The sequence below is a fragment of the Salvelinus namaycush genome, chromosome 22 (assembly GCF_016432855.1).
Source record: "Salvelinus namaycush isolate Seneca chromosome 22, SaNama_1.0, whole genome shotgun sequence".
In the NCBI taxonomy this organism is placed as follows: Eukaryota; Metazoa; Chordata; class Actinopteri; order Salmoniformes; family Salmonidae; genus Salvelinus; species Salvelinus namaycush.
The window spans coordinates 30,241,709-30,254,578 of NC_052328.1; the positions used below are offsets into that span (position 1 = coordinate 30,241,709).

Sequence of the window (12,870 nt, forward strand, 5' to 3'; positions counted from 1 at the left end):
AGTGGAGAGAGGTACAGGTAGCAGTTGTTACTACATCATTATTTAATCCAGTATTATATATGTATATGAGCAGTAGATGAGAATGTAGTATCAGTAGAAAAAACATTAACCTGAACTAATAAATTACTGTTCTCTCTCTTCAGCTATTGTCACACCCTGGCCTTTGTTATATTGATTTTCTTTATTAGTTTAGTTAGGTCAGGGTGTGACATGGGGGATGTTTGTGTGTTTTGTCTAGTTTAGGGTGTGTGTATTGTTTAGGGGGTTTTGTAGAATGTATGGGGTTGTGTTCAGTGTAGGTGTTTAGGAAAGTCTATGGTTGCCTGGTTTGGTTCTCAATCAGAGACAGCTGTTTATTGTTGTCTCTGATTGGGAGCCATATTTAAGGCAGCCATAGGCTTTAGGTGTTTGTGGGTAATTGTCTATGTTCTATGTTGCATGTGTGCACTTAGTTCGTTTTAGCTTCACGTTTGTTTTTTGTTCGTTTAGTAAGTGTTTGTTTTTTCTTCATTAAAAGAAGATGTCTTTTTTCCACGCTGCGCCTTGGTCCACTCATTCGTCTCATAACGATCGTGACAGCTATGTGACAGCCTCAAATGATACTCCTGTGTAAGGGTCTGAAGCGAATCACAGCCAGCCACCAGAGAGAAACAAATGTAACCACAGGACATGTGACAGAGTTGATGGACACCCTATGTTCATCAATGGACAGAAAGTTCCACAGAATGGAATATAATCCCGTGATACCAGAAACCGCTGCACTTGATCCCAGGTTTAAGAAGTTAGCCTTCAGTGATGCCAGAGCGATTGAGGCTCTTCAAAGAATAACCTCAGCAGCAGGGAGGGACAGCCCCAGCAGTCAGCTGGCTCAGGCACCAGGGCAACAGGAAGAAGAGGGATCAGATGAAGCAGAAGCACCAGAAGTAGTGCCACAAACGTCTGCTGTTTGGATGCTGTTTGACGAGAGAACAACTGAGCACGAAGGAATCCCTCAGCAGATGCCATAATGGAGGTCGAATCCTATTTGGAGGAGCCCCTCGGCTTACTAAAGTCATGACAGGGAGACTCTGCATAGTGGCCACATCTGTTCCCTCGGAGAGGGTCTTCTCGAAAACGGGACAAATAATTACTGAGAGAAGAAACCGCATCAGCCCCTAAAAAGTGAGGCAGCTTGCATTTCTGAATGCAAATCTCTCATAAAAGCTAAATATGGTCAGTTTTGCTGTGTGCTAATGGTTATAACATGGCAATAAAGAAGAGAGAGAAAAGAGGGACCAGTTTAAGTGGGATGCTGCAGTTTTGCACATTGTTATTTATTTTTCTTGATATGGTGCAATATTCTATTATGTTCAGATTGTACTAATTTTGAATGGTTAGATTTATATGCACTTTGTTTATATACATTAAAAAGCTATGCTATTTAACATTTGCATTTTTTTATTTTTTTTATTTCACCTTTATTTAACCAGGTAGGCTAGTTGAGAACAAGTTCTCATTTGCAACTGCGACCTGACCAAGATAAAGCATAGCAGTGTGAACAGACAACAACACAGAGTTACACATGGAGTAAACAATAAACAAGTCAATAACATGGTAGAAAAAAGAGAATCTATATACAATGTGTGCAAAAGGCATGAGGAGGTAGGCAATAAATCGAATAATTACAATTTAGCAGATTAACACTGGAGTGATAAATCATCAGATGATCATGTGCAAGTAGAGATACTGGTGTGCAAAAGAGCAGAAAAGTAAATAAATAAAAGCAGTATGGGGGGTGAGGTAGGTAAATTGGGTGGGCTATATACCGATGGACTATGTACAGCTGCAGCTAAAGTATTATTTTTCACATCAAACCAATGCATTTTTAAATACTGTAATGAAACAGCAGGGAGCAGGTCTCGAACCCTCGACCTTCTAGCCCGAAGTCCGGCGCGCTATCAACTGTGCCGCAAAAGCATGCTCGTGCGGCAGGGTCGATTTCCGTGATTATAAACCCAGGGTCGTTACAATACATTGTGGTTAAGGTAGAGTATGATTTAATTTAATTAGAATTGTTTTCACACCAGTCATAGTCAAACTTTCGCAAACTGTTTGACTTGAAAAAATACAAAACATGTGTTTTTTATTTTATTTTAAAGAACCGTCTGGGAGCTAAACGAAGCGGCTTTTTTTTGGTGAGCTGGGCCGAACGAGCCGCCTCACTGAAAAGAGACGGAATTCCCATCACTGATTGTAGGCTATAACGACACTGTATCAGCTAGCTGTTTGCAAGAGCGCACGTGCCAATACCACAGTGGGTACATTCGCTACATAACACTTTTTTGTGACAAAACCATCGGAGTTGAAAATGCAATGGAACCCATTTAACGTGTATTTTGTATTCAGTACATGGGAATTTAACCCCAAGTAATTTTTATGTGCACTGTCATCACGCACATACTTTTATCGGCAACAAATACATTTGATGAAAACACATCTCTTGTGGCAAAATGCGCATATTTTATTTATGTGGATTTGAGAATATTCGCATGAAACTCCGTCGCAAATTGGATGGAAACCCAGCTAGTTCTTCTGATATATTCACTATACTTTTGCCATTTTCCTTTATCAATCTCAATGTGAATGTGTTTTAATGTGAATCTCAGTAATAAATTGATCTGTCAATTAGATCATTCATTAAATGTCTTATTTTACCAATGTTGGTGTGATAGGATAAAAAGCCTGATCCTTTCAGTAGTTAGAAACAACTGCTATTCTTCAAATTTGAATCGTATTCCACGGAATCAAACATAGTTGTCCATGAGAAGTTACACACGGAAATGGATGAATCTATATAAATACATATTTCTATGTATAAGAAAACAAAATGCGTAAGAATGTTTTTTTTGTATTGACAGAAAAAAATCTAGTTACAGCCAACAGCCTTTTAAACTTTGTTGATTTTGTAATTATTTTGTAATGAATCTGCAAGTATTTTTTAGACAGGCAAACATGTGACAGATAGGGGTCTTTCGGTTGATAGGCTGGATTTCATTACATTGCAGTCTCCTTCAAGTCGCCCTCCAACCGGTGAAGTTTACTGCTATCCTCATCTTTTACTGGTAAGTAAAGCAACTAAAGTGGCTTTTATTGTAAAGGAACTAAACGACATTTGCCGCGGTTTATGACCACGCTTGCCGGAGGTTTGCCTGACACACTATCGCTAAATGTGCCTAACTAACTAATGAGCTTTGCTGCAGGACCTGTAACCTTATACGAGAAAGGACAACTCGTGTCCGCTGCACATGTGTGTTAAATGGCGTTCAGTCGGATTACTTTGAGCTGCTCTAGGATAATGAACAAGCTAGTAACATTAATGGAGTCTTTGAATTGCACAATACCCAGTGGTTGATTTAATGGGACGGACAGGGTAGGAGCCAGCAATTGGCTGGAGAGTGGACATATGTATCAAAACGTCATGCCAATAAAGCGAATTGGAATTAAACTGAGTGAAGCGCTTCCCAGACCTAGCCCTACATTCCTCTGCCTGGATTTAACTGAGTGAGTCACTGAGGTGTGGCCTAGCGTCAGTTCAAATAAATTAGCAATCCAGAACCAGACAGGCCATTTATTATACCCACTCAGATTATCAACGTCTGCAAGGGAATCCTTGCTCTGGGCTGATAGAGCTGGCTGTTATAGACGGGCAACCACACTCTTTATTTTATAGTGCAGGGCTATCCAACCCTGTTCCTGAAGAGCTACCATTCAGTAGGTTTTCGTTCCAACCATAATCTAGAGCACCTAACTATAATAATTAGCTGGTTGATAAGTTGCATCACGTTAGTTACAACTGGGGTTGGAGAGCCCTGGTAAAGTCGTTTTTTGCCCAATGGATGACTAGCTGTGTTGGATGAGTACTTATGTTCATAGACAGGGCCTACTCTAGACTTTTGGGGCCTCTAAGTGGGCAAAACGTTTTAGTGACTCTTGACAGTGGAGAGAAAAGTAAGAAAATAAATGAAAGTGAGTTTCCTGCAATACACATTTTGCCTTGACTGATGCCATGTTAATGATATCAGAGTGAGCGTGACTAACAAATCAATGGTGGTCCGTCCCCTGGGCGCCTTCCCCTGCTTTGCGTAACTGGTCAGTATTAGGCCATGATAGCTTGCTAGACTAATTTACCAATTAAAAAATGATGACATGGCTAGTTGAGTGACTGACACGATGAGAAATTGCTGATGCACAACCAAATGTTGAACTTTAACCCATGTGTATTCTACTATTCAAACTTTAAACAGTAAGTTGGGACCCTGATAGAGTACCTAGAATACAAATGAAATGTTTTTTTTGTCGTTTAGGACCTGCTAGCGGCCTGGGACCCTTATGTCGCTTATTATTCCTATCCCTGTTCATAGATTCAAAAGAAATTGGTTTCCAAAGCAGGTGTTATGTAAATCAAAATGAACTCTGACTGTTGTGTAATGTATACATTATTTTCTCCCTGCTACAGGTGTAATGGCTGTGCCTCCATCATATGGTGACCTCGGCAAGTCCGCCAAGGACATCTTCAGCAAAGGCTATGGTATTGTACATTTCACTCAAACAAATATACTCTAGTGGTCATCGTGTTTGTAAGGAAACACATTGTGTCAGAACGGGAAGAACCAATAGGGTGAGTTTATTTGAGGGATTCTAATCCAATAGGCAGGATGGTGTTCTATCTATAGATAGAGATATTTTATCTCGGCTCTGCATGTCATCCTGTAAGATGTTAGTGTATGAAGTATTACGTTGTGCTAACACTGATTACATTTAATGACTATTTCCCATTTGTGAAATATGCATCAGTGGTTGACTAACTTTGCTTTCTCCCTGAAGGGTTCGGCCTGGTGAAGCTTGATGTGAAGACCAAGTCCGGCAGCGGAGTGGTAAGTTGACTTATTTTCTTTCTAATTATGTGTACTTTCAAAATGAATGTAGAACTATCTCTACTCAACTCCTGTGTATGTGGTCTTTATGATTGCAGTAATTGTGTAATACTTTGAATTTACAACCCTGAGAGCTTGACAGGAGCAGTATAGTTCAATACACTCCTTGACAATAAAAACCCAAGTGAATTAAGATATTTTTACAACATTTGTTTTTATTCATATCCTGATGTGAACCTTTTTTACAAATGTTCTGCAGGAGTTCAAAACAGCTGGCTCCACCAACACAGACACCAGCAAGGTGGCGGGCAGCCTGGAAACCAAATACAAGAGGTCAGAGTACGGCCTGACCTTCACAGAGAAGTGGAACACTGACAACACCCTGGGAACAGAGATCACCGTCGAAGACCAGGTTCAGATTCAACAAAGCTTTATTTAAAATGCTTTTTGTAAAACAGTCGGTGTTGTGTTTGGAGTTTCTCACAATAGCCTTGACACACAATTGAAAAGAAAGCTGATTCAAACAAGTAATGAATATTCAATATGTAGTGATCACATGAAATGCTGGAAGATCAAACTTGTGTTACCAGTCTGATTCTCTGTTCTTGTTTTCTTTAGGTTGTCAAGGGTCTGAAGCTGACATTTGACACAACCTTCTCACCAAACACTGGGTAAGATTACAAATGTACAATTTCAATGCACAGGACCAGTTCAAAAAATGTATGCACTCACTACTGTAAGTCGCTCTGGATAAAAGCATCTACTAAACGACTAAAATGTAGTTCTAGTACTTAAAATGGTGTTTCATGTGTTTGGACATATGGGTGCCGATGGTGTTAACATATAGCTAGCCAAGAAGATTCAGTCCAGCACGTAGTGTCCTTACATGAAGGTAACATGATCTGGGGTGTGCAGTCCTCACAGGCTTGTGGGTAGATCTGAGGTGACAGGGGTCAGTCAAATTATCTTCAGCCTGTAATGGCACTCATCTGTGTAGAATTTATTATCACATCCATGGCATGTGTTTTCTTGCTCGTATATTTGAATGTAGGTGTTTATTCTCCTTGTTGGGCTTCAGATTTTAACAATTTAATCAAACTTTTTATTTTTGGGGTGGCTAAAACCATGATTCGGTCAAGCAGTAGCCTAAAGTGCATTACTAGATTTTAATGTTTTATATAAATTGTAAAGTCTTTTGTCTGTCTTTTTCGTCAGTAGGACGAACTGTCACTAATGGGGATCCTAATAAAATCCAAATATCCGGATTCCTCCATGAAAGTCTGTGCCCAGCCCCTGTGGCTGTTTCACTCTGCATGCTCCGAGTAGGTTAGAGGGAGGGGACAAATAGCAACTGCTGTGACTGTTGGAGAGAAGGGTCTCAGCTTTCTGTAGGTATTACATTGTATTTCTCAACTCTCAATACTGACTGTTTAAGCATAGTTTTCAACCAAAATAACTGGTATATTGCTGACGTATACAGAGCACTGGTAGTGCACATCGGTCATTGCATAGGCCTATATAGATGTCATTGGGTAGTATGCAACAGTTTTCTTAGGACATTTAATTTACTGTTAGATTCATCAATTACAAGGCTAACTAGCAGCCTATTATATAAAGCGATCTAGCTAATGAGTTTTGAGTTTCCACTTCCCAAATGAACCAGCCTATGAGCTATTTGTACATAAAAAGATGCTAGCAAATGTAATGTCTATTGAATAAAATAAATCTGCAATTCTGGGCCCTAATTGTGCGAGTAACGTTATAGCAATAATGACCCATTTGTCAACTCATAATGCTCATCAAAATATCTTGATCGTGTGTTCCTGCTTGGACATGTTAGATGAAACAATTTATTTCTTGAATTATACCATCTCAGTAGCACTGTAAATTACTTTATAAGTTAGCTTTGTGTGTGTGACCAAAACCTATGCAGTAGTTCCTCCCCAGCCAGTCCACATAGTATCGGCTTTCCTGGAAGTGTAAATCCTGTGGTGACACATGGTGGGCCACATGTTGGGGTTGTGGGGAGGAGGGGGTGGTCATCAAGCTGTTGCTGCATGTCCACTGAGCTCTGGGGGAGGAGTTTCCGCTAGGTACAGATATAGGATTGGGGAGGGGAAACTGATCCTAACTTTAACCATTAGTGTGGGTCGGGGATGCAAAACTGACCCAAGGTCTGCATCTAAGGGCAACTTCACTCCGCTGAATTCTACAGCTTGTCACACTGCCTAGGCTATCAGTTTAGAACTGGCCTTAGTGTCATGTAGCATGAGCATTTTAAGGAGCTCATAATAAAGTGTTATTGTAATCCCTAGTTGCTAATGCTGTGTGTGAATGGAGGTTGTGTGTTTGTGCACTTACTGTAACCCTCGTTGGCTAGTGTGTAATGACGATCCAGAAAGACATTGCTCAGGATTTGCTCAGTATTGCTTGTGGACTATTTGATTATGAACATAGGACTGTGTATGGGTGAATTACTACTGGAGTGAGAGGTTTTCAAGCTCTTGGTTTCTCCCAATTCCCTTCATATTCTGCTACGGTTGCTACATTTCCATTAGACTGGTTATATTAGGCCTGAGCTGTTTGGCTGTTCAATAAGAATATTTAACTTCAGAATGTAGGCTAACCAAATATGTTTTTCGCTCCAACGACAGTAAGAAGAGCGGCAAAGTCAAGACCGCCTACAAGCGCGAGTTTGTCAACCTGGGCTGTGACGTTGACTTTGACTTCGCTGGCCCCGCTATCCATGGAGCGGCCGTCGTTGGTTACGAGGGCTGGCTCGCCGGCTACCAGATGACTTTTGACACGGCCAAGTCTAAGATGACCCAGAACAACTTTGCTGTTGGATACAAGACCGGGGACTTCCAGCTACACACCAACGTGTAAGTCAGAGCATACAATGTATACAAGTGTATGCATTTCCAGTCCTCTGCTATGTGCATACAATACCAATTATCTTCAAGGGCAAAATTTGTCTATTCATTTGTGTGTAATAAAAAATAAATAAAAAAGAAACGCACACAAAAACAATGAACATAGATGACTGGACAGCTGTAGTCAACCTGGAAATTATAGTAATCATTGAATATCGGATTAATAATGATTTAACCAGGGATCAAAACGTCAGGCCCTACAAACTGCATAGCATGGTAAAGGCTAGGACTTGACAAATATTATCTTATCACTCCTCCTCTCCCTAATCTTCTCCCTGGTGGTTGTTACAGTAATGACGGTGTACAGTTCGGTGGCTCAATCTACCAGAAAGTGAGTCCAGCGCTGGAGACGGCGGTCAACCTTGCCTGGACTGCCGGCAGCAACAGCACAAGCTTCGGCATCGCAGCCAAATACCAGCTGGACAAGAGTGCCTCCATCAGTGTAAGTACTGTGCAGGAGTGACTCTCTTTGGGCCAGTTTTCCCACACAGAGCTTTAGTCTTGTCCAGGACTAAAAAGCTATGTCAATGGAGATTTTCCATTGAATTCACATGTTATTTTGTCCAGGACTTGGCTTAATCTGTGTCCAGGAAACCATCCCTTTGTCTTACTGTATCCTAAGAACACATGTAAGAAACGCTCAAGTACTTACTAGTTCTGTTTTCTACACTCACTACATACTAGAGGTCGACCGATTATGATTTTTCAGCGCCGATACCGGTTATTGGAGGACCAAAAAAAGCTGATGCCGATTAATCGGACGATTTTACATTTTTATTTTTTTGTAATAATGACAATTACAACAATACTGAATGAACACTTATTTTAACTTAATATAATACATCAATAAAATCAATTTAGCCTCAAATATATAATGAAACATGTTCAATTTGGTTAAAATAATGCAAAAGCAAAGTGTTGGAGAAGAAAGTAAAAGTGCAATATGTGCCATGTAAAAAAGCTAATGTTTAAGTTCCTTGCTCAGAACATGAGAACACATGAAAGCTGGTGGTTCCTTTTAACATGAGTCTTCAATATTCCCAGGTAAGACGTTTTAGGTTGTAGTTATTATAGGAATTATAGGACTATTTCTCTCTATACCATTTGTATTTCATATACCTTTGTCTATTGGATGTTCTTATAGGCACTTTAGTATTGCCAGTGTAACAGTATAGCTTCCATCCCTCTCCTCGCCGCTACCTGGGCTCGAACCAGAAACACATCGACAACAGCCACCCTCGAAGCACAGCGTTACCCATGCAGAGCAAGGGGAACAACTACTCCAAGTCTCAGAGCGAGTGACGTTTGAAACTCTATTAGCGCGCACCCCGCTAACTAGCTAGCCATTTCACATCGGTTACACCAGCCTAATCTCGGGAGTTGATGGGCTTGAAGTCATAAACAGCTCAATGCTTGAAGCACAGCGACGAGCTGCTGGCAAAACGCACGAAAGTGCTGTTTGAATGAATGCTTACGAGCCTGCTGGTGCCTACCATCGCTCAGTCAGACTGCTCTATCAAATCATAGACTTAATTATAACATAATAACACACAGAAATACGAGCCTTAGGTCGTTAACATGGTCGAATCCGTAAACTATCATCTCGAAAACAAAACGTTTATTCTTTCAGTGAAATACGGAACCGTTCCGTATTTTATCTAACGGGTGGCATCCACAAGTCTAAATATTCCTGTTACATTGCACAACCTTCAATGTTATGTCATAATTACGTAAAATTCTGGCAAATTAGTTTGCAATGAGCCAGGCGGCCCAAACTGTTGCATATACCCTGACTCTGCGTGCAATGAACGCAAGAGAAGTGACACAATTTCACCTGGTTAATATTGCCTGCTAACCTGGATTTCTTTTAGCTAAATATGCAGGTTTAAAAATATATACTTCTGTGTATTGATTTTAAGAAAGGCATTGATGTTTATGGTTAGGTACACGTTGGAGAAACGACAGTCCTTTTTCGCGAATGCCCACTACATCGATTATATGCAACGCAGGACACGCTAGATAAACTAGTAATATCATCAACCATGTGTAGTTATAACTAGTGATTATGATTGATTGTTTTTTATAAGATAAGTTTAATGCTAGCTAGCAACTTACCTTGGCTTCTTACTGCATTCGCGTAACAGGCGGGGTCCTCGTGAGGCAGGTGGTTAGAGCGTTGGACTAGTTAACCGTAAGGTTGCAAGATTGAATCCCCGAGCTGACAAGGTAAAAATCTGTCGTTCTGCTCCTGAACAAGGCAGTTAACCCACCGTTCCTAGGCCGTCATTGAAAATAAGAATGTGTTCTTAACTGACTTGTCTAGTTAAATAAAGGTGTAAAAAAAAAAAAAAACGGCGTCCAAAATTTCCGATTTATTATGAAAACTTGAAATCGACCCTAATTAATCGGCCATTCCGATTAATCGGTCGACCTCTACTACATACTTACTAGTGCTGTATACAACACTTACTACACACTTACTAGTGCTGTATACCACACTTACTACACACTTACTGGTGCTGTATACCACACTTACTGGTGCTGTATACCACACTTACTGGTGCTGTATACCACACTTACTGGTGCTGTATACCACACTTACTGGTGCTGTATACCACACTTACTGGTGCTGTATACCACACTTACTGGTGCTGTATACCACACTTACTGGTGCTGTATACCACACTTACTGGTGCTGTATACCACACTTACTGGTGCTGTATACCACACTTACTGGTGCTGTATACCACACTTACTGGTGCTGTATACCACACTTACTGGTGCTGTATACCACACTTACTGGTGCTGTATACCACACTTACTGGTGCTGTATACCACACTTACTGGTGCTGTATACCACACTTACTGGTGCTGTATACCACACTTACTGGTGCTGTATACCACACTTACTGGTGCTGTATACCACACTTACTGGTGCTGTATACCACACTTACTGGTGCTGTATACCACACTTACTGGTGCTGTATACCACACTTACTGGTGCTGTATACCACACTTACTGGTGCTGTATACCACACTTTCTGGTGCTGTCTACTACTGCTACAACACTCGCCACATTGTCTGGCTCTCCAGGATCAGAGTTGCCCACTCTAGTATAGAAGGCTGCGGTCGTTAGGAACCTTCCTCTGCCTTTTGGCTTGTAAGTTAAACAATTGATTGTCTTTTCAGGCTAAAGTGAACAACATCAGCCTGGTCGGTCTTGGGTACACCCAGACGCTGAGACCAGGTAAGACCTCTCGTTTACAGGAGATCTAATGATTCTCTTACTGCTGACACTACAGGTTCTCTTTAAGTTCCCTCAAGTTGAAATGTTAGATTACTACTCTTGTCTGTAGCCCACTACTTCTCTATGAGCAACCCACACTTTAATGCAACATCCTCTTCCTTAACCAAAGTGCTCAACGTGACCTGCATACAGTACTGCGTCTGTAAAAGAAACACATTGTACAGTAAATGGGGTGGGGGGTGGGGCGGGCGTAGGACTCTTTCAGTTAAAGTGCACGTATACACTCCACCCGGCACCAAAGTTGATTTTAAGATGATGCTTTACTGGAGACTCAAAGCAATGGTCGGCCAATAGAGAGATTTGATGTAAATTTCAGCAACTGCCATCATGCTGTTTTTGAAGGGGCGATCTCGACTTGATCACTAATCATCTCGGCAAGTGAGTCCCTGGTAATGCAACGTCCTATTCACTTTGCTGTCAATGTGTCTCGGTGTACTGTTATTGTTATAGGTGCACTCCTGCAGTGTTTCAGAAGGCTCAGGTAGAATGATGTAGGACAGACTAGTTTCTCTTTCATTTGAAAAAGGAAATCATTGAGCTATGAGATTTTCCATCCTCAATGATGAGAATGTTGACACCAGGGATGGAACGTAAGGAATTTCACTGCTCTGATTGAAGGCTAGTATGTCGACTAGTATGGCACATGTCTCAACAGTACTATCTTCCGGCCAGCGGGCTTGCTTAATTTCCATCTCTAGTTGACACCTATTTTTTATTTTACCCTCATCCTGAATGCGACCCTTTATGTTGTCTCTCCTCTGTTGCAGGTGTGAAACTCACCCTCTCTGCCCTGGTGGACGGCAAGAGCATCAACACTGGAGGCCACAAGCTGGGCCTGGGGTTGGAACTGGAGGCCTAAACTATCCTCACGGCGAAGGGGACAAGGGAATATCAGCAGAATCTGGCCTTATAATGTATTTCCAACTCAAACCAGCAAGAGGATGTATCATGGAAGGGGTGTGTTCAGAGGCTACAACAACAAGAGAAAGAAACACTACGGTCATTTTATTTTTTTACTGTTTTATGACGGTAGCTATTCCCGTCATTCTTTGGTGTACATGTTTGCTTTGTAGTTTCCATTAAAAGACACTTGCAGTGGGTCAGTAATTTATACACCTTCTCATTGTATCTATCCAACACTGCCATGACAATGAAATGCGCCACACCATTCTCATCCCAATGTGACCAGAAACTTAACTTAGTGCATTCGTAAAGTATTCAGACCCCTTGACTTTTTCCACATTTTGTTACTTTACAACCTTATTCTGAAACAATTTTTATTTTTTTATACACTGCTCAAAAAAATAAAGGGAACACTTAAACAACACAATGTAACTCCAAGTCAATCACACTTCTGTGAAATCAAACTGTCCACTTAGGAAGCAATACTGATTGACAATAAATTTCACATGCTGTTGTGCAAATGGAATAGACAACAGGTGGAAATTATAGGCAAATAGCAAGACACCCCCAATAAAGGAGTGGTTCTGCAGGTGGTGACCACAGACCACTTCTCAGTTCCTATGCTTCCTGGCTGATGTTTTGGTCACTTTTGAATGCTGGCGGTGCTTTCACTCTAGTGGTAGCATGAGACGGAGTCTACAACCCACACAAGTGGCTCAGGTAGTGCAGCTCATCCAGGATGGCACATCAATGCGAGCTGTGGCAAGAAGGTTTGCTGTGTCTGTCAGCGTAGTGTCCAGAGCATGGAGGCGCT

At 41.2% G+C, this 12,870-nt stretch overlaps 1 protein-coding gene across 1 annotated transcript; it reads left to right on the plus strand.

Annotated features, from left to right (window-relative positions):
- The first annotated feature begins 3,010 nt into the window (after positions 1-3,010).
- Positions 3,011-12,266, plus strand: LOC120017750 (voltage-dependent anion-selective channel protein 2-like). The gene is made up of 9 exons (XM_038960715.1): positions 3,011-3,101; positions 4,496-4,567; positions 4,864-4,913; positions 5,173-5,325; positions 5,532-5,584; positions 7,568-7,795; positions 8,138-8,288; positions 11,036-11,093; positions 11,921-12,266. Exons 2-9 carry the CDS (start codon positions 4,501-4,503, stop codon positions 12,010-12,012), a joined length of 852 nt encoding a protein of 283 aa, XP_038816643.1. The 5' UTR covers positions 3,011-3,101; positions 4,496-4,500; the 3' UTR covers positions 12,013-12,266.
- Positions 12,267-12,870: the final 604 nt, after the last annotated feature.

Coding starts and splice junctions, on each gene's coding strand:
- LOC120017750 (XM_038960715.1), top strand. CDS start 4,501: ATGGCTGTGCCTCCATCATATGGTGACCTCGGCAAGTCCGCCAAGGAC. Junction 5,326..5,531: donor AGATCACCGTCGAAGACCAG/GTTCAGATTCAA, acceptor TGTTTTCTTTAG/GTTGTCAAGGGTCTGAAGCT. Junction 11,094..11,920: donor CACCCAGACGCTGAGACCAG/GTAAGACCTCTC, acceptor CCTCTGTTGCAG/GTGTGAAACTCACCCTCTCT.